General features: G+C 33.8%; 1 protein-coding gene across 6 annotated transcripts in view; it reads left to right on the forward strand.

The window, feature by feature from the left end:
* The window catches only part of LOC139499630 (uncharacterized), a 73345-nt gene extending 55416 nt beyond the window's left edge, over window positions 1-17929 (forward strand). For all 6 annotated transcript variants that reach the window (XM_071288378.1, XM_071288379.1, XM_071288376.1 and 3 more), the window contains 12 exons: window positions 1593-1733; window positions 2170-2514; window positions 5925-6041; window positions 6236-6400; window positions 9923-10056; window positions 10897-11113; window positions 11806-11916; window positions 12186-12296; window positions 12999-13166; window positions 13989-14342; window positions 16508-16576; window positions 17318-17929. In XM_071288378.1, coding sequence (XP_071144479.1) covers window positions 1593-1733; window positions 2170-2514; window positions 5925-6041; window positions 6236-6400; window positions 9923-10056; window positions 10897-11113; window positions 11806-11916; window positions 12186-12296; window positions 12999-13166; window positions 13989-14342; window positions 16508-16576; window positions 17318-17439 — 2054 coding nt within the window. In that variant the 3' untranslated portion in view covers window positions 17440-17929. The remainder of the gene's footprint in view (window positions 1-1592; window positions 1734-2169; window positions 2515-5924; window positions 6042-6235; window positions 6401-9922; window positions 10057-10896; window positions 11114-11805; window positions 11917-12185; window positions 12297-12998; window positions 13167-13988; window positions 14343-16507; window positions 16577-17317) is intronic.

Here is a 17929-nt window from a genome sequence, read left to right on the forward strand (position 1 = left end):
AAAATTAAACTTAGTTTGATTTTAACAAAAATTGAATCCTTGGGGTTCTTTGATATGCTGAATTTAAAAATGTACTTAGATTTTTAATTATTGGCCTAGTTTTCAAGTTGGTCTAAATGGGGGTCCAAAATTAAACTTTGTTTGATTTCTTCAAAAATTGAATAAATGGGTTCTTTGATATGCCAAATCTAACTGTGTATGTAGATTCTTAATTTTTGGTCCAGTTTTCAAATTGGTCTACATTAAGGTCCAAAGGGTCCAAATTAAACTAAGTTTGATTTTAACAAAAATTAAATTCTTGGGCTTATTTGATATGCTTTATCTAAATATGTACTTTGATTTTTGATTATGGGCCCAGTTTTCAAGTTGGTCCAAATCAGGATTCCATATCAAGTATTGTGCAATAGCAAGTCTTTTCAATTGCACAGTATTGCGCAATGGCAAGAAATATCTAATTGCACAATATTGTGAAATAGCAAATTTTTTTTTAATTAGAGTTATCTTTCTTTGTCCAGAATAGTAAGCAAGAAATATCTGATTGCAAAATATTGTGCAATAGCAAGATTTTTTTTTAATTGGAGTTATCTTTCTTTGTCCAGAATCAACTTAAATCTTTGTTATATAAAATATACAATGTATATTCACTTTTTACTACCAACTGATAAATTAAAATAATCTTTACCATTCAGTGATAACAAGCAGTTTTTTTACATCTTATTTCCTTATCTTATCTAAAATGTTTTTAGATAATGTATGTTGGACATTTGCCAGACATGACTATGATGTCATTTTCTATTTTTATTTGCCAATAACTTTATGTAAATAACTTCATTGGAAATTTGCCAATATAAAATGTTGCTGATGAAGTTTTTTTTATTGTTTTATACAATAAACAATGTATATTCACTTTTACTACCAACCAATCTTTACCATTCAGTGATAACAAGCACTTTATTTTACATTTTAATATTTTATGATGTATTTAAAAGAGTAGTTATTGTTGCAAACTCCATTAGAAATTTGAATTGATATCAGTTTTGGAAAAAGGGAAACGGGGATGTGAAAAAAGGGGGGGGGGTTAAATTTTTCTCATTTCAGATTTCATAAATAAAAAGAAAATTTCTTCAAACATTTTTTTGAGAGGATTAATATTCAACAGCATAGTGAATTGCTCAAAGGCAAAAAAAAACTTTTAAGTTCATTAGACCACATTCATTCTGTGTCAGAAACCTATGCTGTGTCAACTATTTAATTTTAGATTTAAATAAGAAGAAATCTTTAATTGATTTGTAAAATCTTGACATTTGTTTTGTGTAAAAAAAACCATGTAATGTCAAAAATTTGATCACAATCCAAATTCAGAGCTGTATCACGCTTGAATGTTTTGTCCATACTTGCCCCAACTGTTCAGGGTTCGACCTCTGCGGTCGTATAAAGCTGCGCCCTGCGGAGCACCTGGTTGAGTTATGTCCCTTTATAACGTTTATGCGATTGGGCGCATCATCTGTGTCCCATGGACACATTCTCCATTGATTTTAGTAATTTTTTTATAGAAATACTAAAATATTTATGGTATTTTGTCTAATTTCCAGATGTTTCTGTGAACTGTACTTTTGATGACAAATTCATGTGTGGATATGGTATTGAAGGATTTCAACAACAAAGACAAATTCTAAATTCTCAGGACCCAACAACTTTACCATCATTTGACCACACCTTTGGTCGCTATCCAGGTAATCTAGAGATTTTAATAATACGGACATGATTTTTATCTCAGAGATAAACATATTGCTATCACTTAAACACTCATCCATAAAAATCAAATAACTTTTATTTAAAAATTTTCTTCACATGTTTTTTTTACAAATTAACTGTTTTGTTGATATCGATATCATTGCTTCTGACATATTTTGATTTCTAAATTTTGACTTTTGTCACATGAAAGGTTTCAGTAGATTTACTTTTTTACTGGATGCTTTATCTGTAGATATATTATTTGACTGTTTTGTGTATTTTTAAAAATATCTATCTTTGTTAAAAGATGTGCTAAATGATATATGATAAAATTATGAATTGTTATTTCACTTATATTATTTTTTATACGTTGAAATCCTATTATCCCAGCCAATGGGATAGAACCAACTTCACTAAAATCCTCAATATTTTCAGGATATTATATGGCGGGAAAAACCCCATCATCTTCAGGAAGTGAGGGGAGGCTAACCTCACCAAAATTTACAATACAAGGTTCTACATGTATCAGATTTTTCTACAATCTCCGTGGAGACCTGAATGCAGGCTTGAAGGTTCGAATGTACACCTTCTCCACATCAGGAGACAGGTTGCCAGGGCAACAGGTATGGGCATCAGGAGAAGGTATATTTACAGACAAGTGGAGACTGGGATATATTGATCTGAGTATCGGGACATATGAGATAGCGTTTATCGCCAACGACGGGATGCAGGTAGCTGTTGATGATGTAGCTATGCACAATGGAATGTGTTCTCAATCAGGTAAAATTACACCACAAAAGATTAGTGCTCTTTTCACAAAAAACTCTTACGCCAAAAATTGAATTATTTATGTTATGAATTTTTCATGACTTGCAAGTAATTTTTTCTCATATTTTTATGCAGTTAAGCTGCATTATGCGAGCACCCTAGATTTGTGTTCTACCCAATAAATGCTGAAATACTTGCCATTGTTATTATCTAGCTTGCTACTATGTTATATATGACTAATTGAACACTTTTTTAATACTTTTTATTCTGGATTACAAAAAATATGACCAGAAAAACCTTAAATGATCGTTGATTTATCCAAAAGTTTTGAAGTTACACATAGGAAGTAGTGCTTATTAAGAATCCTTGTGTAGTTCATTATGACTTGTGCTTTTGGCCAAAATGTCAAAGAACAATTGTATGAAATATTTAATCGCCGAAAATCTCTTAAGACAAGTAGTTTAGATTTCCCAAATGTCAAAAGTCGTAGGAATATTGTTTGTCATCAATACGTAGTACAACTACGTCAGAAGTCTATTATATAATAAGTTCAACTGTACATGCTGTTGGCGGCAATTTCAAATTAGAAAAAGAAATTTTCGTATCTTTTCAATTTGGAGGCAGGTGTGCAAATTAGCGGTGGTCCGAGGTCCGCGACCTTCCACTTTTGCAAGCGGAATTTCGACTAGGATAGTTGGTTTCTAGCTACGCCTGACGTAGTCACCTTCTACTTGAAAGAAAATAAGAATTAACTTTGCAAACCTTTTCACCATGTTCACCAAAGTCTCCAATTGAACGAGCTAAAAACTTATTTTATCATTATTATTCATGACAGCGATGTTCATTTTGTTCAACCGCTAGCTTTATACAGAAAATCGCCGACAAATATTGTATAAATTCGAGTAAAATCGTATCTGATTGACAAAAACAACATTGTAAACACATAACAATGGCGGCCGTGAAGACAAAATTTTACAATATCGGATCCGATTCCGGAAGCGGATAAGGGTAATTCCGGGTTTGGCGATCAATTACAAAATTAATCCAAACAGGTGAAAAAATACATCTATGCATGGTAAATGAATATAAACACTAGAATTGTAAACCAAAAGATATATGTAAAGGAAAGAAAAAGCAGAAAAATATTTTATACAGAAACTCAAAATTCTTTTTGACAAATTTTAATTTAAAAATCCAATACAACGTGACAGCTGGGAATAGTGTATATCTAAGAATATACATGTTCATGGTCACAGTCTTAATTTTCTTTATCAGTGATAAATGATGATAATGCATGTGAGATGCTTTTAAAGTGTAAACATGTTACTGCAATTTCGAAGGGTTATTTTTTTATCTCAATTTTGAAGGGTCAATTAAAGTAGCTGAAAGTTTCTTTCTTTATTTACTATATTATATATACCTAAATGTAAGTAAATCATAAGATATATAGGTGGCATCCTTTGGGCCACTCTACCCCCTCCTGTTTAATAACTTGGAAACGGTCGAGCTCCCCACCCTTAAACCATATGAGGGGCAGATCCAGGATTTTAGGTTAGGAGGGGCGCAAACTAAAGTTTTCTCCGAGCAGAGTGAGGCTAATAAAAATATGAGGTAAAATATTCTTTATTAAGAATATTCTTTAGAATAAATGAGAACAACTCATGCTTTGCAAATTTAAGGGGGGGGGGGGTGCACGCCCGTCCCCCCTTCCGCCTGAATCAGCCCCTGCATATATTCAAGTATAGGACAATATAATAAATAAAATGAAATATAGGGGGAGTCCCTGGAGTTACCCCACCCCCTCCTGTTTGAGAACTTGGAAACGGTCGAGATTCACACCCCTTAACCATATATATTCATGTTTGTGACAATATGAAAAATCAATGAAATATAGGAAGAGTCGCTGGGGGTCACCCCTACCCTCCTGTTTTGGAATTTAGAAATGGTCGAGATCCCCACCCCTAAACCATATATATTCATGTATGGGACAATATAACAAATCAGATGAAAAATAGGGGGAGTCCCTTGGGTCACCCTACTCCTTCCTGTTTGAGAATTTGAAACCCGTTGAGATCCCCACCCCTTTACCATATATATGCATGTACGGGACAATATAATAATTCAAATGAAAGATAGGGGAGTCCCTTGGGTCACTGTACATCCTAGGGCTCCTGTTTGAGAACTTGGAAATGATCAAGATCCTCACCCCTAAACCATATATACTCATGTATGGGACAATATAACAAATCAAAAATGAAATATAGGGGAAGTCCCTGTGGTCACCCCAACCCTCCTGTTTGAGAACTTGGAAACGGTCGAGATCCTCACACCAAAACAATATACATTCATATATGGGCCAATATAACTAATTAAATGAAATATAGGGGGAGTCCCTGGGATCACCCTAACCCTCATGTTTGAGAACTTGGAAACCAATGAGATCCCCACCCTTAAACCATATATATGAATTTTATGTATGGGACAATATAACAAATAAAATGAAATGTAGGGGAAGTCCCTAGGGTCACCCTACCCTCAGTGGGGGATCCAGAAACTTTCATAAGTGGGGGCCCACTGACTTACCTAAGAGGGGGCCAGCTCCAAATACGCTTCAGTGATTCCCTATATAAGCAACCAATTTTTTTTCCAAAAAAAAGGGGGGCGCCCCCCCTAAATCCTCTGCCTACCCTACCTGTTTGAGAACTTGAAAACCGTTGAGATCACCACCCCTAAATTATATATACATTCATATGTATGGGACAAAATAACAAATCATTTACATTTACTATGGGCAAGTCAGTCAGACCTCACCTTTCATCCCTGTTGTAGTGAACATTTGTCTGATTTGTGTCTCATAACTTTTGTACTATAGAACACAAATTCAGTTTTCTTTCCAGGGAAACCAGTCCATTCATACTATTACATGTTCATACTAAGTCAACTTGAACTTCTAGCATTCAAATAAAACCAAGGTTAACTACCAAGTAGAACAACTGCAATCATTGGGAACTTGTACCACTGCAGACTCACCATAAAAAATATACATTGCTATATGCATTGCTTTTGAAACCTTGATAACATATAAATTATTTGTCTTAATAAATTAATCATTAGATAAACATAAATGTACTACATGTATATATGAATGTTTAATGTTGAGGCAACTTTGCCACAGTTTTCATAATTACGGTTGCCTTGGTTTTTGGTTAACTGCCTTCAGCGCTTACAGCGCTTTGATTTTTTGTAAAGCTTTGCAAGCTCGTAAACTACTCCTGACATAAAAAAAATTTTGCATGTGTTTCCTAGATTTTTATAAATTTAAATAGGCAGACCTGATAAAACAGGTTTTCTCTTAAAAGAGGAGACCTTTATTGCAGGTTTCACTGTATAAAAAATATAAAATTCATTGACCTATATTTTAGTGTGCCTTTCAAATGAGTATAAATGTACATCAGAAGCTGGAAGCGATGCCTGTATAACCTTTAATTCCCTGTGTGATGTTGTTAAAGATTGCCATTCAGATGAACTTAACTGCAATCGTAAGTATTCATTACCCATAATTCCTATTAGATTATTAAAAAATATAGATGTTTTATAAATGTATATGTACTGAATACTTTGAGTAATCATTCACCAATAAATTTGCAGAAATCAAACATTTTCCTCTTTGGCGAAATAACACAATAATTTGTTTAATTTACTTTATATATATATTGAGTGATATATTTTTTAGATTCTGAGCGCCACTATAGTTGTGAGTTTGAGAACAGTGTCCTCTGTGATATTCAACAGGAGACCTTCGACAATGGAGAATGGTTGATCATTAACCAGACATATACAAGATCATTTGTACTGTACAGTGAATCTTTCCCAGATCACACTACGGGAACAGATCAAGGTAAGATCATTTGTACTGTACAGTGAATCTTTCCCAGATCACACTACGGGAATAGATCAAGGTAAGATCATTAACTAGACCTATACAAGATCATTTGTACTGTACAGTGAATCTTTCCCAGATCACACCACAGGAACAGATCAAGGTAAGATCATTAACCAGACCTATACAAGATCATTTGTACTGTACAGTGAATCTTTCCCAGATCACACTACGGGAACAGATCAAGGTAAGATCATTTGTACTGTACAGTGAATCTTTCCCAGATCACACTACAGGAACAGATCAAGGTAAGATCATTTGTACTGTACAGTGAATCTTTCCCAGATCACACTACAGGAACAGATCAAGGTAAGATCATTTGTACTGTACAGTGAATCTTTCCCAGATCACACTACAGGAACAGATCAAGGTAAGATCATTAACCAGACCTATACTAGATCATATGTATTATACAGTGAATCTTTCCCAGATCACACTACAGGAACAGATCAAGGTAAGATCATTTGTACTGTACAGTGAATCTTTCCCAGATCACACTACGGGAACAGATCAAGGTAAGATCATTTGTACTGTACAGTGAATCTTTCCCAGATCACACTACGGGAACAGATCAAGGTAAGATCATTAACCAGACCTATACTATATCATATGTATTATACAGTGAATCTTTCCCAGATCACACTACGGGAACAGATCAAGGTAAGATCATTAACAAGATATATACTAAATCATATGTATTATACAGTGAATCTTTCCCAGATCACACCACAGGAACAGATCAAGGTAAGATCATTAACCAGACATATACTAAATCATATGTATTATACAGTGAATCTTTCCCAGATCACACTACGGGAACAGATCAAGGTAAGATCATTAACCAGACATATACTAAATCATATGTATTATACAGTGAATCTTTCCCAGATCACACTACGGGAACAGATCAAGGTAAGATCATTAACCAGACATATACTAAATCATATGTATTATACAGTGAATCTTTCCCAGATCACACTACAGGAACAGATCAAGGTAAGATCATTAACCAGACTTATACTAAATCATATGTATTATACAGTGAATCTTTCCCAGATCACACTACGGGAACAGATCAAGGTAAGATCATTAACCAGACATATACTAAATCATATGTATTATACAGTGAATCTTTCCCAGATCACACTACGGGAACAGATCAAGGTAAGATCATTAACCAGACATATACTAAATCATATGTATTATACAGTGAATCTTTCCCAGATCATACTATGGGAACAGATCAAGGTAAGATCATTAACAAGACATATACTAAATCATATGTATTATACAGTGAATCTTTCCCAGATCATACTACGGGAACAGATCAAGGTAAGATCATTAACCAGACATATACTAAATCATATGTATTATACAGTGAATCTTTCCCAGATCATACTACGGGAACAGATCAAGGTAAGATCATTAACCAGACATATACTAAATCATATGTATTATACAGTGAATCTTTCCCAGATCATACTACGGGAACAGATCAAGGTAAGATCATTAACCAGACCTATACTAGATCATATGTATTATACAGTGAATCTTTCCCAGATCACACCACAGGAACAGATCAAGGTAAGATCATTAACCAGACCTATACTAGATCATATGTATTATACAGTGAATCTTTCCCAGATCACACCACAGGAACAGATCAAGGTAAGATCATTAACCAGACCTATACTAGATCATATGTATGATACAGTGAATCTTTCCCAGATCACACTACGGGAACAGATCAAGGTAAGATCATTAACCAGACCTATACTAGATCATATGTATTATACAGTGAATCTTTCCTAGATCACACTACGGGAACAGATCAAGGTAAGATCATTAACCAGACCTATACTAAATCATATGTATTATACAGTGAATCTTTCCCAGATCATACTACGGGAACAGATTAAGGTAAGATCATTAACCAGACCTATACTAAATCATATGTATTATACAGTGAATCTTTCCCAGATCATACTACGGGAACAGATCAAGGTAAGATCATTAACCAGACCTATACTAGATCATATGTATTATACAGTGAATCTTTCCCAGATCACACCACAGGAACAGATCAAGGTAAGATCATTATCCAGACCTATACTAGATCATATGTATTATACAGTGAATCTTTCCCAGATCACACTACGGGAACAGATCAAGGTAAGATCATTAACCAGACCTATACTAGATCATATGTATTATACAGTGAATCTTTCCCAGATCACACTACGGGAACAGATCAAGGTAAGATCATTAACAAGACCTATACTAAATCATATGTATTATACAGTGAATCTCTCCCAGATCATACTACGGGAACAGATCAAGGTAAGATCATTAACCAGACCTATACAAGATCATTTGTACTGCACAGTGAATCTTTCCCAGATCATACTACAGGAACAGATCAAGGTAAGATCATTCGTATTATACAGTGAATCTTTCCCAGATCACACTACAGGAACAGATCAAGGTAAGATCATTAACCAGACCTTTACTAGATCATATGTATTATACAGTGAATCTTTCCCAGATCATACTACAGGAACAGATCAAGGTAAGATCATTAACCAGACCTATACAAGATCATTCGTATTATACAGTGAATCTTTCCCAGATCACACTACAGGAACAGATCAAGGTAAGATCATTAACCAGACCTATACTAGATCATATGTATTATACAGTGAATCTTTCTCAGATCACACTACAGGAACAGATCAAGGTAAGATCATTAACCAGACCTATACTAGATCATTTGTACTGTACAGTGAATCTTTCCCAGATTACACTACGGGAACAGATCAAGGTAAGATCATTAACCAGACCTATACTAGATCATATGTATTATACAGTGAATCTTTCCCAGATCACACTACAGGAACAGATCAAGGTAAGATCATTAACAGACCTATACTATATCATATGTATTATAAAGTGAATCTTTCCCAGATCACACTACGGGAACAGATTACGGTAAACAAACTTTTTGATAGATTGATTATTTCATTGGTGTTTAATGCTACTTTCAGCAATATTGTGTGTGCTATTTTTAATGGAGGTCAGTTTTTATTGGAGAAGGAAGTCAGTGATTACCACCACTCCTCTGTAAGAAAACTGACAATCCTAGCCAATTAAGATTTGAGTTGGTCACATCTGACACACACCTGATTCAAACTCAAAACCACAGTGTTAAACCTTATAAATTGAGATTAATTTTGTCCCTATTTCAGTTTAGACCATTTAATGGTAGATATGTGTATGAACGAATATATTTTTATTCCAAAAAAGTTGTATGTAATATAAATGAATATTGAGAAAGAAGGATCTGTTAAAATATTTTAACAATTGAAACAAAGCTTTTATGTCCACAATTTAACTTTATCACAGAGAGGACCGGACTAAAAGTTAACAGTTAAACTGGTGACAGTATTAATGAATTATATAATTATGAATTTCTGCTTTCAGGTTATATGTTGTTTTTAATGACAAACCTTTTGATGAGGTCAGAATTTGTTGCCATGACATTAGATGTATCACTACAAGACAAAGATTTCTGTTTGACTTTCTGGTATAGGTCAAAGACAGAGGCTACTTTCAAGGTCAGTTTTATATTACTGTAAAACAACTTACTTTCACAGTAAGTCTTTTCCAAGTGACCTCACAGCGATATGTTTTTGCCATTTTACTTATTTTGGAAAAAAAAGTAATTACGTTAGAGAAGATCCAAGTTTGAAAAAGTCTCTTTTTTTTTTTACCATAAATCAGGATTTCCTTCATCTAGAATAATTTTTTTTTATCATAAATCAGGATTTCCTTCATCTAGAATTAACAGTTCAGATTAACCTCATTTCAGTTGTCATAGAGCTTTCATAGAGTTTCATTTTGATGTAGGATTTTTCATTGTTTTTTTTACTTTTCCATTGATGCAGTTGATAAGGTAAAGTTGAGTTCTTACAAAGAACATGTAATTTATTACCAATCATTTATACAGTCAAGTCATCAGAAACAAATAGTATACATATATCCACTAAAGATGATGTAAAGTGTATGTAAGTTACTATGGATCACTCGTCACGGTGTAGCTTTCAACAATGAGCAAAATCAAAACAGTATATATAATCATCTTATAAAGACCTGGAAATGACAAATTGAGAAAATAAACTGGTTTATGAAAATATAATACTGTTAATTCTGAAATTATTGCGTGCATTTATTATTGTGATTTTGATATTTGCAATATTGAGAAAAATCCTGTTTAATTCACATAAAAAATTTCAAAATGCGAGTTCAAATTTTTGCGATTACAATCCTGTCACATTTTTCACAATTATTAAAACATCACAGTAATTTCGGAATTGACAGTAATAAAAAAAACAAGCTTGACTGACAATAACCATAGACAATTGTGAATAAATTGTTATCTTTTTAATAATTTGTAGGTTGACATCCTACACAATACAACTGTAATGAATCTAATGAGTTTCACAGACAGAACCACAAAAGATTGGACCAAAGCCCAGATGCAACTTCCACCAATGAATGATGCTGTTATTAAATTCACTGTTGTTACTGAAACACCTGCTATCCATAGTTACTACAAACCACATCTGGCCCTAGATGATATTCAGATATCCAATGGACTTTGTCCTGATTATGGTAGGTTCAGACTTTTAAAAATTGGGGAAAAAAACTGAGCTTTCTGACACCCTGCTTAATTCAACATTTTTTTCTGCTCCCCAGGTTACACTGTATTAACAAAATTGAAAAGTCACATCATTGGTTGACTTTCCATTGTTTGGGACTTTTTTAACCAGGTAAAAGGTTTTGGTGTATGCTTTTTTGGAAAAATTACCCATAATTCATTTGATTCTGAAATATTGAATACATGGATGAGTAGGGCCTATTTAGCGAAACAATGTGTTCATTTTTAGCCTAAGTTTGTTTTACCCTTAAGATAAATATAAAAGATTTTAAAACAGAACAAAACAGACTTGAGGGGCCAATTTAGTTATTAATTGAATTGGTAGATTTGAACATCATAAAAAATTAACACTCTTCACTTACCTATTAACACTGAGGTTATGCGTTCATGGTTAGGTGCATTCAACTGCTATCTTTATTAACTAGCATTGCTGGTTTTCCTGGCAAAGGTCTTTAGTTCTCTATGAGTTCCTCTGATTTTCTCCATCAATAAAATCCGGCTGCTATGTATCCTATAAGTTGTATTGCTTTCGGCATAAAGTATTATATAATATAGCTGGTTGTGATGAAGTGGTGTTAGACACCAACAATTAATCAACCAATTCATAATTTAGAAATTTCAGATAACACAATATCTTGTTTTGTAGGTTGTCCTGAGAATTGGAGTAAGTGTGGTAATGAGAATTTTTGTTATTCCCCTGAAGAGAAATGTGACAGAAAACTACAATGTTCTGATGAATCAGATGAAATCAACTGCAGTAAGTTTTCAAAATTAAAAGTGAAAATTTGAAAATCTGGTACACGTTTTAAACTTTTTATTTTAAAGCGATTATATATAGAACTAAGAAATTGGAAGTAAGTAAATATTGAAATTATTTCTCTTTCAGACAATGTCAGGAGATGTTTGTAGTTATTTACTATAAAACATTATACAAATGTTCACTTTTTAAATAAAGAATTTATTATTGTCATTATTATCGGTACTAATATAATATGTTTATAATCCTACATAATTATTCTTGAATAGATTGTACCGCTGATGAGTTCCGTTGTAATAGTGGGAGATGTATACCATTATCTAAGAAGTGTGATCGGATTGGTCAGTGTTTGGACGGCTCAGATGAGGGAGATATATGTGGTAAGTTTACTGTTCTCTAATTATCACCTGATTAATATCTATCATGAATATTTATTTTTTTAATAATCAATGTGTGATTTGCTTGATCTCAGTTCTTTATCAATGAGAGGGCCTTGGTGGACAAGTGGTCTAAGTAGTTCTGCTGTAATAACTAGCCAGTCTACTAGCCAGTCTGCACTGAGGTTGTGAGTTCGAACCCATCTTGTGCGGGTGCACTCAACTCCAATCTTAATTGACTAGGATTGTCAGTTTTCCTATTGAAGGTCAGTGGTTTTCTACTGGCAGTCTGGCTTCCTCCACCCATAAAAACTGACCGCCTGGAAAAAGCCTAAAAGTTGCATAAAAACACCATCAATCAATCAATTATTGATCAATGTTTAATATAATTATCAAATTTCATTGCTTTCTTCTGGTTTAATATTATGACGTCGCAAAAAAAGGTGATGATGCCTAATGACTTTTAATAGAAAGATGACAAACTTTTTGCTTTTATTACTTATTTTTGGCTCGAAATATTTAAAAAAAAATGATGCAGACAAAAATGGATACTTTAAGCTTTAAGGTTCTCAGGAATTTGTAAGTTTCTAGATTTTGATAGTTTTGTCTATAAATATTTCTTTGCAAAATATTGAACTTATCTGACATTTTTTATTTGCACCATCTAATTACTTTCACCCATGAATATACAATGATTTATTTCAGATCCTATGAATGCAGTGTCTTGTATCTTTGAAAGTCCTTATCTCTGTGGATATACAGTATTGTCTAACAGTTCACTAACAAATGAGTACAAATGGTTGTGGACATCCGGTGAAACGCCATCTTTTTATACTGGTCCCAAGACAGACCACACCACAGGAACACCTCAAGGTATGTATTATACTGGAACCAGTCAAGTGCTTCTAACCTTCTATTAGGTTATATTTAAGCTGAAAAAAATCTATCTGTCCCAAGAAAAAAAATTTAAGAAAGGAAAAATCTGGTTATTAATTTACATAGTAAGGCTAGGCATGTAGGGCTGCTGCTAACAGTGTTTGTTCTGTTTCTATTTCTAATTTATTAAAGACCAGCAACTCATTTCACAAAAAAATTAAAGAGAAAAAAGTTTGTAAGTCATGAACATTACAGTACAACTAAGGATCAATTTTTGTTGTACGATTTTTTGTTAGAAAAGCCCCAGGGAATGATAAAAGAGGGATGAAAGATACCAAAGAGGGGGGATAGGAGGGGTCCTGATCCCGAAATCCCGGACTTAAAAAAACGAAATCCTGAGTTCCCGAATTTAAATAAAGTAAATCCCGACGTCCCGAAATCCGAAAAAAAGAATTCCCGGATCCCGAAAGGGTCAATCCCGAAATCCCGAGCTTAAAAACACCCGATCCCGGAGTCCCGATAAAGGTCCTACCCCCCCTCACCAAAGGACATTCAAACTCATAGATAAAAAAAAACTGACAACGCCTGACTAAAATTAAAAGAAGACAAACAGACAAACAACAGAACACATGACACTACATAGACAACTAAAGAATAAGCAACACAAACCCCACCAAAAACTAGGGGTGATCTCAGGTGCTCCGGAAGGTAAGCTGTGTGTAATTTTATTTTGTTTAACTTCTAAACCTGAAGTTGTTGATTTGAAAATGTGTATATATAAAAGTGCAGTTTTGTAATGACAAACATCTCCTTTTTTAGGGCATTATATGTATGCAGAAGGCAATGATGGTACCCATGGAGACCAAGCAAGAATGGCGTCCATTTTTTTCTTGACAACAACCAACCAGAGTCTTACATTTTTCTTTCACATGTTTTTGGCACAATACACCAAGACTGGAGGTCTGCAGATAGCCACTAAAGTAGATGGATCAGATATTGAAAATGTAATCTGGTTCCATAATGAATCCTCAGGAGAACCATGGTTATCAGGATGTGTGGATTTACCAGCCAATCAAAACCTGTCTATTATTTTCATATCCAATCGGCATTCTCTTTCTATACAGGATGCAGACATAGCTGTAGATGATATATCATTAAGAGATGGCCTATGTGGTGAGTGTTTTTGTTTTCAGAGCAAATCTCATGGCATAAAACTCAAGAGTTATTGACTTTCTACTATATGAATTAAAGATGTAGGATAGATATAAATGAGACAGCAACCTATAGATAAGAAGTAAACAAAATACTTCTAATTATTCAACATATATAATAGATATAGGAACATGTGGTATCAGTGCCAATGAGACAACTCTCCATCCAAGTAACAATTTATAAAAGTAAACCATTATCAGTGTTCTCCCCAGGATTTTTTTAAGGCGCAAAATTCAAGGGCGCGTAACTCCTTTTCTATAGTGAACTTTTGTGATCTGTATCAATCAGTCATAAATATTAACATGCAATATTGCTTTGTGTTGTGTGTTTAATAATGCAGAGTATTAATGAATTTATACAAGAATATACTATATATGAAATAAATTGATTTTAAACACAAAAGTTATTTATATTCAGTCAATTAAAGAAGTCAAATTATAAATATTCATCTCTGTACTCTCTGCTACTTCTAGGGATATTGTTTCAAGAAAGTGTTATTTTGTTGGACAGTCTGTTCCTCAAAGTTGTCTTAATCCTCTTCAGGGTTCAGCATGTTCAGGGTTGAAAACTCCCTCTCATAATAACTTTTGCTTATATACCCCCCTTAACATTTCTAAGCCATGAAAACTCAGTCAGCCACTTGTCACTGAAACCAGAAACATGGTGCTTGCTGTTATCACTTGCTAAAACTTTAGCTCAGTTGGGATTAGGAGAAGCAATTATAACATTTGCTTATACTGACAGCTGAGTGTAGAGGGAGGTGTATCAGTTCCCTTTTCATTAGAAGTCATTGATCTGAAAAAAGACCTTCTACTTCCATCATGTCTTTTGCTTAGAATTCACCCTTTGTGATTTGCAGAGAACATGTTCATTCAGAGTTAATAAATGGAATATGGTTAAGATAGTTGGTATACAACTTTTTAAAACAAAAATATTTTAATGAACAGCTGACAAGTTTCCGTAGTTTGACATTTATTTACGCTTCCGTGTGCATTATTGTTAAAACCTATCTTTGGCAGGTAGATATAATCCAAACTTCGTTAAAATTAAGACCATTGGAATTATTTACTAGTGACATTATACAGAAGCCGCGGCGATTCCATACCTGTGTTGATTGTCACATAAAATGTTTGACGCACGGACTCATGATCGATGTTCAATGATCATTTTATTTCTAAAAATATGACAGTTTGAAACGAATTTACCTTGCAAGCAACATTTTTCACTTTCAAGTAAAATAAATCACTTCTCGTTTTCTTTAATCATTTAGTTTATTTTAATTTTTTCAACTACAAATACTCTCATCTGGGAACAGTATATCTATGTTCCTGCTCTCATTCATAATTTTCATCGTAAATATCTTTAGCAATGTGTATTCAAATCTATCACGTATATTGAACACGTTCATTGGTCGTGTTTAAATAGATTCTTCTTCTCGACCAATGAAAAAATTTGTTATATAAATGGTCAAGTAATCACACACACACGATGATTAAATACAATGTATTTGCGATCTATTTCTTCAATTTCTGCACTGAAGTTTTTAATTTTCTTCTGAAAATATCTATCTTCTTGATGATCATTTACGCTATTACATGATAACATAGTCCGATAAGGCTGAGATAAGGCGTGGCTCAGGTAAAACTATATTATCAGATATTGCGTAACACTGACCGACCTCTCAGCGGTGATCAGCAACTTGTCAATTTTAACCAACATTTATAATTAAAATGTGAAAATTAACACGCTGCGGGATCAAGTAGTAAGGGACAGCGGCCAATTAAGACGCTGCGGGATTAACGAAAATATTATGAAGGCGCTGCGGTGCTGCAGCGCCATATTGGCCTGGGGAGAACACTGATTATAGGTCAGGTACGGCCTTCAACACAGAGCCTTGACTCACACGGAACAGCAAGCTTTAAAGGGCCCCAAAAAAGTACAAGTGTAAAACCATTTAAACAGTAAAGGGTCTAATCCATATAAAAGAACGAGAAACAAGAAACAACAACAACAAACTACAACTACTGAACATCAGATTGATTCTTAAAAAAACTTAGTCTTTTTCAATTCAGCTTCTCATTATTGGTCACTAATACATGTACAACGTTTGTTTTTACTGTTTTCAGGAACGCATAGCGAACCAGATGTTACTACAGCTACTGCTGAAACACCAACAGAAACAACGCCATCTACAGGTATGTACAGAAAATCATCATAATGATGGTGTTATAGATGATAACTTAGCTTGTGGTTCTGATATGCATAAGAAAACTATATATAATTGAAAAAAAACAACTTGCTGTTAATCAGCTAGAATAAGCTAAATTTTGAAATAAAAATAAGCTAAGTTTAAAGTAATGTATTTTAGTCATGACACATTAGTCATGACACACAACCAACCTTTTGTGACCCTCATGGGTGGTCAAGGTTGTTCAACACCCTCTATAGTAGTATGTCACACGATCCCTTCAAGCAGCAAACCACATATCAAAGAAATATTTCACTGCCATTATTCCATCTAAAAACCACTAAGGCCTACAAGAAAGAGAAGAAAAAAAACTCAACTTGACTGCAACTGCACTTTCAAAATGACGTCTAGAACAGGATTCAGAGAACATCTCTGTCAGATGAAGAGCAAACAGATATTCATTTGAAAGTTTGATGCTCAAACCATATACAGTCAATCATTTTGGTCTCTTGTGGAGAGTTGTCTCATTGGCAATCATACCACATCTTCTTTTTTTATAAACCTGCTCAAGAAATCACCTGTATTAAGCAAAAACCTGTGTTATAAGACCATCAATTTTAGATCCCTCTGTAGTACATGTATATGACATTGTTAAAATAGATTTCATGGTTCATTGATCATTTGTTGTTGGTCATTAGATTCACTTGCTTAATTTATTCATATCCTAAGTAATATTTGTTTATTTTAGGTTGTGCGTCAAACCAGTTTACATGTAACAATGGTATTTGTATACCACTATCAAGTCATTGTGATACTTTTAGTGACTGTATCAATGGAGAGGATGAGTTAAATTGCAATAATGGACCCTAACTTGATGGACTATTTTCTCTGTGGAAGATGCGAGATGATTACACTGCAATCTTGGCCCATTGTCAATATGGACTATGTTATGTATAGCGAAGATGATTAACAAGCGAATATGATTATCACTGCAATCTTTCACCATATTTCAATTAGGACTGTATTTTGTATGGAAGATAATTAAACTGTTATCATATGACGGATATATTGGACCATATTCACTCTTTTGTTGGAATATTGGTAACTATTGTAGTAAGTCGGCCAAATTGTATTTATTTACTATGTATTAGGGTTGTAAATTGACTACCTGTATACTGTGGACCATGGTTGTAAATTGACCTACCTTTACACTATGGACTAGGGTAGTCAATCCGTCTACCTGCATGCTATGGACTAAGGTTGTAAATCGGTTGATTTGTTTTTAAGAACTATGGTCTGTTGACCCTAAACATAAAGACGGTGCAGATGTACTATAAACATATAAATCTTATTTTAAAGT

The sequence above is a fragment of the Mytilus edulis genome, chromosome 12 (assembly GCF_963676685.1).
Source record: "Mytilus edulis chromosome 12, xbMytEdul2.2, whole genome shotgun sequence".
In the NCBI taxonomy this organism is placed as follows: domain Eukaryota; kingdom Metazoa; phylum Mollusca; class Bivalvia; order Mytilida; family Mytilidae; genus Mytilus; species Mytilus edulis.